The 12,216-nt window shown below is 40.0% G+C and overlaps 1 protein-coding gene across 1 annotated transcript in view; it reads left to right on the top strand.

The window, feature by feature from the left end:
* Nucleotides 1-1,314: 1,314 nt before the first annotated feature.
* Nucleotides 1,315-12,216, top strand: part of CFAP58 (cilia and flagella associated protein 58) — a 136,972-nt gene continuing 126,070 nt past the window's right edge. Inside the window, exon 1 of the mRNA XM_036736436.1 lies at nt 1,315-1,473. Coding sequence (XP_036592331.1) covers nt 1,471-1,473 — 3 coding nt within the window. The 5' untranslated portion in view covers nt 1,315-1,470. The remainder of the gene's footprint in view (nt 1,474-12,216) is intronic.

The raw sequence follows: 12,216 nt of genomic DNA, 5'->3' as shown, positions 1-12,216 counted from the left end.
ATCTCTTCCCCAAACAAATGTATAAGACAAAATCATCTAGTCTTAAAACTTTTCATCACAGTATTCTCCCCTGGTGTACTGCCACGTAGACAATGAACCAGCACCCTAGTTACTTCTCTATTTTCTACATACAGTCTATATAATCCCAACTCCATACCTGCCGCCTATTAATGTACTCTCTCATTCTTCCATGTACACTCACTAAAATCACCCTCCTGCTGAATTTGCTCTCAAATCACAGGACTATTCCCTCACTCTCAGTCATATTCTAACACAGAGCAAGAAAAGATAATCACCCCTCCTAGGCCAGTATTTCGCTTATTTGTTTATAAACAGTATTTTATTTTTCTCCCCAGTTACATGTCAAGAAAATTTTTAACATTCATTTTTACAAGATTTTGAGTTCCAAATTTTTTCCCTCCCTTCCTCCCTCCCTCCCCTCCCCTCTTCTGAAAACAATAGACAGTTTGATATAATTTATACAGGTGCTATCATGTAAAAATATTTCCATACTAATCTAGTCACATTTGTGGAAGAAGAAATAGATCAAAAAGAAAAAAAAATGAGGAAGAGTAAAATAAATAAAAAAAATGCTTTGATCTGCATTCAGAATCCATCAGTTCTTTGTTTGTATATGGAGAGCATTTTTCTTCATGAATCCTTTGTACTTGTCTTGGATCGTTGTGTTACTGAGAAGACCTGAGTCATTCATCTTGATCATCACCCAATATTGCTGATACTGTGTACTGCTGATACTTCCTGGTTCTGCTCATTTCACTGCATCAGTTCATATAAGTCTTACCAGGTTTTTCTGAAATCTATTAGGCCAGTATTTTAATATTTTTACTTAACCAACCCCAGCCCTGAAGTTATATCATGACACTCTTATATAAAAGCCCATAGACTTGTATTTTTCACAGCTTTGAAGCACAGCTGCTTTTGCCCCATCCTGGCCCAAGCATCCCCATGTCCTGACTTCTTATTCTAAGGCCTGATTATAGTGTGAGGGTGGTCCTGTGTCTTCTGAGGTATGTCCACGGGACACAAACTCTAGTAGATACTACTAAACTGAAAAAAACAAACAAACCAAACTTCAAGTACTCTGTGTTGTCTATTGTATGAAGATAAATCTAGCTAAATTTTATTAACCTGAGTGATTTTTCTTCCCACCCCCCCACCCCCAGCAATTTATGAACTGTTATGATAATAAGGAGGTTGTGATTTGCATTGATGGAAGGAGAATCCATATTGATGACATCATAGTTCCTTGGAAGTCTTGAATTATCCTTGAGGAGGGCAATCAGAGATCCTTTTGACTTCCTTTGTTCTGTTAGTCAGACTGGGGGCAGCTGTTGATATCTCTAGCAGACAGTGAGACTGGAAAGAGGAAAATGTAGGTGGAAGGGGTTTGAAATAAAATCAACATTAGGAGAGAAGAAGAGAAAGGAAGAGGTGAAAAGTATCTAAAAAATGGTAAGCTCCTACAAATGACAGCTGAGGCCATCAGTAAGTATTGAATTATGAGAAAAGATGGGGAAACTCCGGAAAAAAAAATGCCGTGATACTTGTGGACTGTATATGTGAATTTATATGTATATCATATTCCACTGGGTAGCTAGCTGGCACGGTGGGTAGGGATAGAAAGCTCCAGAAAAGGGTGGGGTAGGAGTGCCTGGAAGGGGGAAGGGTCATGTCTAGAGCAAAGGCAGTCTTCCTCTCTCTCTCTCTCTCTCTCTCTCTCTCTCTCTCTCTCTCACACACACACACACACACACCCTAGTCCTAGGAAACCAAAGAGGTTTTGAACCAACACATCAAGGATATAAAAGAATTTGTAAATGTCTTTGCTGAACTTTTGATAGTGATTTTTGACAATCAAAGAAGACAATAGAGACACTATGAGACTGGAGAGTGGTGAAGGGGAGACGGTAAATTCTTCAGAATATGGACTGGACAGCTTGACTTTGATTCGGGGTGGGGGAGGGGGAGGTAGAGTGTGTTTTTAATCATTTAGAAGCGTTTGTTGTTTGTCCTTCATTCTCAAAGAAGAGCATGATATCAGGAAGGTGATGCCATGACATGCAAGTGAATTGGATTTAAGTGAAGGAGGGCTTGCAGAGTCACCAGCCTCCCTTTCTTCTACGGAGTCATGGAAGAACAAAGAACAAGTTCTACCAGATGAACTTCATTTCTTGTTTTGACAGGGATTACTAGACTGGTAAATTGGGGAATGCTATAGACCTGAATTTTAGGAAGGCAAATGGCAAAGTACCTCGGGATATTCTGGTGTACAAGACAGAGAGACATAGGATTTAAATGATGATGTATAGGTAGGTGGATTTGTAACTGTCATAGTGACTGGACCCAACAAGTAATCATTAATGAATCTGTTTAATCTGGAGGGAAGTCTCTGGGGAAATGTTCTAGAAATCTGTCCTTTTCTTTTTTCTATTCAATATTTTTTTTTATATTTATATTCTCTTTTTTTTTTAAATTTAATATATTTAGTTTTCAGCATTGATTTTCACAAGAGTTTGAATTACAAATTTTCTCCCCATTTCTACCCTCCCCCCCACTCCAAGATGATGTATATTCTGGTTGCCCTGTTTCCCAGTCAGCCTTCCCTTCTGTCACCCCACTCCCCTCCCATCGCCTTTTCCCTTCCTTTCTTGTAGGGCAAGATAAATTTCTACACCCCATTGCCTGTGTATCTTATTTTCTAGTTGCATGCAGAAACTTTATTTTTTGTTTTTGAACATCTGTTTTTAAAACTTTGAGTTCCAAATTCTCTCCCCTCTTCCCTTCCCACCCACCCTCCCTAAGAAGTCAAGCAATTCAACATAGGCCACATGCATATCATTATGTATAACCCTTCCACAATACTCATGTTGTGAAAGACTAACTATATTTTGCTCCTTCCCAACCCATCCCCCTTTATTGAATTTTCTCCCTTGACCCTGTCCCTTTTTGAACGTGTTTGTTTTTGATTACCTCCTCCCCCATCTGCCCTCCCTTCTATCATCCCCCCCCTTTTTTTTATCTTCTTCCTTCTTCTTTCCTGTGGGGTAAAATACCCAATTGAGTATGTATGGTATTCCCTCCTCAGGTCAAATCTGATGAGAGCAAGATTCACTCATTCCCCCCTCACCTGCCTTCTCTTCTCTTCCTACAGAACTGCTTTTTCTTGCCGCTTTTATGTGAGATAATTTACCCCATTCTATCTCTCCCTATCTCCCTCTCTCAATATATTCCTCTCCCATCCCTTAATTTGATTTTATTTCTTTTAGATATCTTCCCTTCATCTTCAACTCACCCTGTGTTCTCTCTCTCTCTCTCTCTCTCTCTCTCTCCATATATATATATATGTATATATATATACACACACACACATACACACATACATATATACATACATACACATTCACATATATATACATGCATATTCCCTTCAGCTACCCTAATACTGAGGTCTCATGAATCCTACACATCATCTTTCCATGTAGGAATGTAAACAAAACAGTTCAACTTTAGTAAGTCCCTTTCAATTTCTTTTTCTTGTTCTTTTTCTTGATTACCTTTTCATACTTCTCTTGATTCTTGTGTTTGAAAGTCAAATTTTCTATTCAGCTCTGGTCTTTTCACTGAGAAGGCTTGAAAGTCCTCTATTTTATTGAAAGTCCATATTTTGCCTTGGAGCATGATACTCAGTTTTGCTGGGTAGGTGATTCTTGGTTTTAATCCCAGCTCCATTGACCTCCAGAATATCATATTCCATCTATTCAATATTTTAACCAGAGTTTTGAATGGAGCTAGAGATGGAATACTTAATTTGCATTTAATCACCCAAGGGGTACTGTTGCCTTGTTGTCTGATCCTGTTCAATAATACAGACCAAATGCTGGCAGTCCCATGCCCACCCTTCAATTACACACCCCAGCAATTACACACCTCAACACCAGAGAGTGCATGGGGTGGGAGTGGGGGGGAAGAAAGCCAAGCTCTCTATGGCTTTTAGAGAACTGGTTACCTCTATTCCTTACCTCTGCTCCATTTCTAAGTGGCAATGATCCTTCATTAACTTAGAGGTATAGTGTGTATTTATCAAGTTAAATTCTTATGCTTGGGGAAGCTAGGTGGTGCAGTGGATAGAGGAACAGCCCTGGAGTCAGGAGGACCTGATTTCAAATTCAGCCTTAGATACTTACTAGTTGTATGACCCTGGGCAAGTCACTTCACCCTCATGCCTCAGTTTCTTAAATGAGAAGGAAATGGCAAACTACTCCTGCGTCTTTGCCAAGAAAACCCCAAATGGGGTCAGAAAGAGTTCGACTGGACTGAAATGAGTAAACAACTACATTCTTATGCCTCAAGCTTCCTCTTACTAGCAGACTCCACCCTCTTCTGTTTGCTGCTAAGTTTTAGTGGACTCCAGGCACTTGTGCAAGGCATACTGGAGTCAGTTACACAAGTAGCAACAGGAAGAAAAACCAAATATATTAAACAACCAGTGTGTGGGCTAAGAGCCTGTGGTTCCCCTTACATGCCAGCAGTCTCAAACTAATGTGCAGACACAACTCAAGCCCAACATTTCCAGGAACACAGTTGGCTTTCTTAGACTGATTTGTCCTTAGCTGATCTATAAGAGTTATTCCCTAAGGCTATCCTATTCATGGTTAAGTCCACCCAGAGGGTTAATGGCCAGTAACAGGGAACTCAAGACCTGAAGTGTTTCCTCATTGTTCCCCACCCCATTTATCACTGTGAGGCACCTCTAATCTTGCCCTCCAACTTCTTCCCAATCTAGCTAGCTCATCCGATTGGACTATACAGGACCAGATGATCTTTCCTTGTTACTCACTTACCTAACCTAGAGTCAGGTTCAAGGGCAGATCTAGACTTGGCAAGAGCCTCTTCCCGGTCCCACAATCCTTCCATCTACCCTTCTGCTCCCCTTTTTTTTTCCTCTTGAAAAGTTCTTTCCTGTCCCCTCTTCTTTAGTTCTTTTTGACATTGCCTCATCAGTCAGATCTTTCTGGGAGCATCTTCCCCTAGGCATGCCTGTTGCATGCAAATTACACAGAGCTTGGAGGAATAGTTAACACATTGGAGTTGATATCCAGAAAGCTCTCAACAGGCTAGAACATTGTGTCATATTGAATAAGATGAAATTTTATGAGGACAAATGTAAAGTTCTACACTTGGGTTCAAGAAATCAACTGCATAAGAATAGTATGAGGGATGCAGGACTATACAAAAATTCATGTGAAAAGGTCTTAAGGTTTTAGTGGATTGTAATCTCAATATGAGTCAATAATAACAATAGCTAGTTTTTATTTAGTATTTACTATGCACTAGGCACTGTGTGCCAGGCACTTTACAAATATCTCATTTAGTCTTCGCAACAACCCTGGAAGGTAGCTGCTATTATTATCCTTCTTTCACAATTGAGGAAACTAAATGACTTGCCCAGGGTCACATAGCTGGTCAGTGTCTAAAGCTGGAACTCAGCTAGGGTCTTCCAGACTCTAGGCTTGTGGTCTATCTACTGTATCACCTAACTGCCCCTAAAACTTAGCGTGGTACAGTAGCCAAAAAAGCCAAGGCTACGTGAATTAATAAAGGAATAGTTCCAAGAATGAGGAAGGTCATATTCAGTCCCATCCAGCTCTACCCTAGTCGCACCACATCTAAAGTGCTAGCCACCACACTTTGGGAAGGACTTTGCTAAACTGGAGAATGAAATCTGGCTACATAAAAGGGAGCAATTCTGAAAAATGGGAGCTGGCTAAAAAGTAACTGATGTGTATGTCCTGAGAACTCCCAAACCAACTTTGATTTTTAAAAAGATAGTTACAGAAGATGGAAGCAAGAGGTAGGTAACAATCAATTAGCCAATAGAGTTTTATTAAGTGCTTATTATGTGCCAGGTTGGGTGCTAAGGGTTGAGAATATAAACAAATAGAAACAAAAAGAAAGATAGTCCCTGCCCTCAATGAATGTACAAGAAAACAACACAAAAAGATAGCTGGGGGTGGGGAAGAGAATGAGTACCAATTATAGGGAACAAATACCAAAATGTCAGTGTCAGAATTGTTAAAACCTGGGAGGAAACTGAGGCTGATGAGGAAAATTAAGGACAATTAAAAAAATTTTTTTAAAAAAGCTACATTGGAGTAAAGAAGATTAAACAAGGGACAGAGGCATGGTGAATAGTTTGACAAGAGAAGTCAGTTCTATTCCAATCTTACTTCTGTGGTGTTTTTTTGTTTTTGTTTTTTTGCCAAGGAAAATGACCTTTAAATTGGAAAGGACAGAAGAAAATTACTAATAGGGAGCTAAGAGCCAAGATAAATAAGGAGATAGCAAGAGAGCCTTGATGAATTTAAATCATCTGGTTCAGATGAATTACTTCCTCTAGTACTGAAAGAATTAGAGGATGCGACTGCTGAGTCCTGGTCGATGATATTTGAAACAACCTTCCTCAGGTTAAGATCTTCTGGTTCTGTGAATATGAATCACTACATAGAGATAGAGCTACTAGGCTTTCCAACCCACCTTGTCCTGCCATCTTCATTGGGACTAGACTCTGGGCTCCTTAAGAGCAGGGCCAGGGATTCCAATACGTCCTTGTATTTCCAGCACCAGGCCGAGCAAAATGCACTGTATGGAGAAGGATCATAGATTTGTAGAGCCATGAAGGACCATAGAAGTCATTTAGTACAACCCTTCATATTTATGAAATTGAACTGAAGAGGTTTAAGAAAAATGATGATAGGTAGGGAACCATAGGTTTCTAGGGGTGCTCGAGACCCCAAAATACCGACACACCGGGTCCTGCCGAAAGAATTAGACTCAAGCCTTCTCAGCCAAGGGAAAAGACAAAGTTTATTAAGGATTCACCATAATGGGTTGTCTTAAGAAATCCCACCCTTTGTGATGTCTGTTTTCACAAGCAGGCCAGATTCAATCTACTGAGCTAGATTGAATCTGAGCACCTTCATGGAGGCAAGATGGAGATTATATACACAAAGATTGTGGGAGGGATGAAGGGGTGGTCTGGGGTGACTAGAGGAGGGGTTTAGACAGGGTCTTGAGGAGGAGTCCAATGGGACCAGGATGAGGTCAGACTCCGGGAAGCAAGAGAATGGGATTAAGGGTGGGAAGTAGCTTCGGGCTGGATAATGATAGTATCAAGGGTGGGAAGGAACTGGACAACAAAGGGCGAGGCTAGGTAGGTAGAGATTTGGGCCTAATGATATTGTAAGGCTTATGGCCTTAGGGGAAGGCCCCATCTAGTTGGAAGATTCAAGGAGAGTTCAAGGGGGCTCCCAGAGACTGTATTCCAGATTCAAGGGGGTTCCCAGAGACTGTGCCCTCATCAGAACTAGATCTAAAGCCTCCTGATTCCCGGTCCAATTTTTCTTCTACCAGTTTTCTAAGGAGAAAACTGTCCCAGGGTATTCAAAAATTGTTGATTTGCTGATGACAGCATGTGAGATTGAAAGGCAGAAATGGAAACATGGAACCAGGATACCAAGTGAAAGTCCAAAAAATAGTTTGTTTTGATGGATGACATTTTACAAGGGCAAAGTCGAGCCCTCTACAGGGGACTTCTTTCCCATCACCTGCTCAGTTCAATAAGTATTTCCTGAATGCATGTTGTATATACAATGTCTTAGATATTGTAGGATAGAAAGAAGACCAGATCTCTGTACCCAGGGCCTTCATGTCAAAGATATGGAAAGAAATCACTGACTACCCATCCATCCCACCCCCACTGCCATATGTAGCATTAGGACAATAATAAATACATATTAATAAATTCCTAATGCTCTTCCTTGAGGGATGCCTGCTAGGTTCCTGCTGCATGCCCTAGGTACAGTTTCTTTCAACTGCCTCAGAATCTGAAACAATTCTTCCCTGGTCCCAAAGGGCTTAGCCAATTCTCAAGCCATTGTTAGCCTGTTGTGTGTCTCTATATGTGAAATCAGTGTTCTACAAAATGAATCACATTTCTATAATAATAATGTTCTAGCCCTAATACATAGAGTGTCAGTTGATCCACTCTCAGTAGGATATGGGCTTTGAGACCATCCTTTCTATTTTCTGTAGCATGAATAAGTTCTTTTAAACCATCCAAAGTCATTCTTTTGATCAGCAGTTTGTGGGAGGCAGCTGGCTGGTTAGGATGGAAAGTTCAGCCTTTGAGCAAGAGATGTTCTTTTTAACAACATTGCAAATGCAATGAGAATTATGTAAATTCTTGCACTTAGGTAAAAAAAAATGCAGCTTCATAAGAACAATCTGGAAGAAATGTAAATTGACAGCATTCCATGTGAAAAAGGCCCGGGGGTTTTAGTGGACAGCAAACTCAACAAGAGAAAACAGTGTGACATAATAGCCAAACAAACTGATGTCCTCTCTGGCTGATCTAATAGAAGTCTTGTGTCTAGAAAGAGGCATGTGATGGTCCCACCATACTCTTTCCTGGACAAACCACATATGGGGTATTGTGTTAAGTTCTGGGCACCAATTTTAGCAAGGAAATTGAGAAACTGAATCACCTCCAGGAGAGTAAGGTGATCTGGATGTCGAGAGGTCTCAACACCATGCCATATGTAGCTGAATAGAAGAAACAAGGAATAATTAATTCAGAGAAGGGAAGAGGCAGAAAAATATGAGCATAGTCCTCAGATATTTGAGAAGCAGTCATTTAGAATAAGGATTAGAATTATTCTGTGTAGTTCCTTCCAGAGAATGGGAAGTAGGACAAGGAGATGACAGTTCTAGAATGGTAGATTTTAACTCAATATATAAGGAGCAATTTCTTAACTGTTAAAGAGACTTGTTAAAAAAAAAAACAGGATGAATTACCTTGGTTACAGGAAGTCTTCAAGTAGGGAATTGAATGACCCCTTTATGAAGAAAGTAAGAAAGGAAATTCATGCTTCAGGTAAGGAATTGGACGAAATGACTGACCTCTTAGGTCCTTTCTGGCTCTAAGATTGCTATGGTTTTATGAATTTAAACTTGGGTCTTAAGCTTAGGGCTGACTGAGCCATTTTCTTGGCCTCTTCAGTTCCCAGTCCTAATCACTGAGCTGATTTGCTGATCCAAATAAAAGATACCTCAGGGGCTAAAACAGGTAAATAAAAGTCAACATCATTTAAAAACTTGGCATTTAGAATAATGTATTCATCTTCTCAATAAAAGAGGACCTTCTGGAAGTTGCCTACAGCTATAGCTTTTACACTTTCCTTGATATTTTGATCAAGAGAGCTGGATTTTTTTTTGTTGTTTTTGCTGAGACCCTTTTATCTTTTTATACTGGTGACATTTGCCCAGGTCTTCTGCTCCAAGATGCCCATAGAGCTCATGGACTTACCCAATATCTCCCTTCTCTGTAGCAGAGAGGTCAGTCTTACCCTCTCTTTCTTCTTTCTCCAGTTGTCTGGGGCTGCTGGTTCTTTGCCTAGGACCCATGAACCAGTTCCTTTCTCCGGATAGTAATCAGTTCTGCTACAGAGCGCTTGTTTTAAAAACATGATTGATATATTGGGGGAGATTTTTAGCACAACATAGCAGCAATAAAAGTTGGGTTTTACACTATATTTCCCCCAAGAAACAGTGAGAATGTGGGAAAGCTTCACCTTTTCATAATAGCTCACAAGTTGCAACCCTTCCAATACCCTCTTCAACAAGCAAACTTCAGGTCTTTGTTAAAGTAAAAAGCCATATTTATGGTGTATTTTTTGGTACAGTAGAAGCCGGGGATGGAGGAGGCCTGATTTCCCTTCCATCACCTCCCCAAACTTACACCTTGGCCTCTGGACCTGAGGTGAGGAATTTTAGCAGATTCAACTTGCTCCTGAAGCCTAAGTCCCCAGAGGGGGCACTCTTTATTGCAATATTTATTTTTTAATCATTTAACACGCATAAAGCTGTGCTACCATTTTTAGTAGGCTCCTTTATTTTAATCTGTCACTGATGAAATTCTTAAGCATTATGCTCCTAAATCTATTTTCCTCACAAGCTTTGTGCTTTTTATTGTATGATTTTGAATATTGAGGTGCTTTTTGGGAAAGTACATCCTATTTTAGCAGAATTGACCGTATTTCCATACTCTTGGAATTTCTGTTTCCTTAGGGCAAGAACAAGTCTCTCAACAATGGCTTTGGTTGGTTCAAGAAGTTGTACAGGCCCCATTAACACTGATTGATTCATTCAAGAAGTATTTTTTTACCTAGCAAAGGTAATTACTTTTAATTGGGCATGATAGTCAATGGATCCTCTAACTTTTTTATCAGCTTAGTGAGCATGCCCTAGGTAGCCAGGTAAAAATTTATTTACCTGCTAATTATTAGCACCCCAATTCCATTTAACCAGCTAACATAAATTAGGTTTTGCAAAGGGATATTTATTGAAAAGACATAAAAATAAAAGAACATTTTCCTCAGACCCTTTGGGGAAAGCATGCTCACCTCTATACCAATTAGGTGTCTGGGGAGAATGGATTCAAACTGAAAGTTATTTTTATATATTATTTGCCCTCCCAAGTGCACTTTAAAAAGCAGCACAGCTTATGGATGGCATGAGTTTGTATCTCTGGGTATTGAATGCTGAACTGAGCTGGGCAGGGCACTCAGGATTTTATTCCTCATCATTTGGCCTCTGGGAAATTCTGTCATGGATTGCAGTTTCCAAATGGGATCACTCTCCTGAACTTCTTCAAGATTCAAAAAGTTATAACCATCTTCAATCTCCTTTCCCTAAAATCAGGAAAGATTAGATGCAGCAGAGACAGAAGCAACAGTAAAGCCATGTTTTCCTTCGTAGTGAGGAAAAAAGGGTCTCAGGTCTCTCTCTTTTTTGAAGGCTTAGTCCTTGCTTTCTCACTTGAACAGAAGTAGTCGATTTGTCTGGCTAAAGCCTTGTTAATGCACCCCAGTTCCAGTACTGCAGTCAATTGAAAAACCTTTTTACTACTAGAACCTGTTACAATCTTCACACCCACTAAAGTGGACATTGTATCAGTCAAACAGCTCCCTGTTATACAGAATTTATCTCAACCACCAAGATGTCAGGGACTGACAAGAAATTAAACTTAAATTTAGGCAGAGAGCCCAACTTCTGCCTCAGTGTTAGGAATTTTTCTAACTGGAGACTCACTATGATTGTGATTGAATTAATAACTTTTATCTAACATAAACTCCCTAAGCTGCAGAGAAGGGAACCACATGGACCTTGGGGGCCATTATATTGCCCTAATTATCGCCAAGGTTTTTTTAATTGATAAAGGAGATAGGAATTGTTAAGGAAAAGATAATTGGACTGGGAATCAAGAGACTAAGGTTATAGTCCTAGCTCTGCCACATTTTAGAGAAAAAATCTTGGGCAAATCAAGACTCTTTATGGATCTCAGCTTCTTCATCTGCAAAGTAAAGGGCAGAGGAGAGGGGGACAAAATGATAACTACCACACCTTTCTACAAAAACAAAAAACCCCAAACCTCTATGACTCGAGTTGGACCTTTGGGGGAAAGAAACAAATATATTGAAAACCTGGTTATTAAGTTTCTTCGATGAGGAAAGCATCATTCTTGAAGTCTACAAGTACTTCTTTTTTTCTGATGTCATCATTGGAGCTTCATGGAGATACAGATTTATGATCACAACAAAGAATCTCAGGGTGGGAAAGGACCTCAGAGGTTATCTAGTTCAAGGGCAAGAACACCATCTACAACATCTTCCATAAATGGTTTTGTAATCTCTTTGAAAATCTCTAATGATATGGAACCTACTATATCTCTAGGTGGTCCATCCCACTTTGAGATAGTTCTGACTCTTAGTAAGTTTTTCCTTATATAAAACTTAAATTGTTTCTCTATAGCTCTTACCTACTGTTCCTAGTTCTGCCTGCTGTGGGGGTCGAAGAGAGCAAGTCTAACTGTTCCACCACATGGCATCCCTTGAGAGACTTGAATGTTTCCTTTCCAAGTCTTCTCTTCTCCAGGTCAAACATTCCTAGTTTCTTCAGTCATGTTTCCTATGTCATATTTTTTAGGACTCTCACATCCTGGTGGTCCTCTTCTGGGCATGCTCTATTGGAGCTTTCTCAAAATGCACGGCCCAGAACTGAGTATAAGGGATCCAGATGTGACCTGACCATGGTAGAGTGAAGAAAAGTCACCTCCCTCGTTGTGGATACTTTCTTCTT

The sequence above is a fragment of the Trichosurus vulpecula genome, chromosome 8 (genome assembly GCF_011100635.1).
Source record: "Trichosurus vulpecula isolate mTriVul1 chromosome 8, mTriVul1.pri, whole genome shotgun sequence".
In the NCBI taxonomy this organism is placed as follows: Eukaryota; Metazoa; Chordata; class Mammalia; order Diprotodontia; family Phalangeridae; genus Trichosurus; species Trichosurus vulpecula.
Note: the sequence above shows the minus strand (reverse complement) of the source record. Positions and strands in the feature narration are given on the sequence as shown.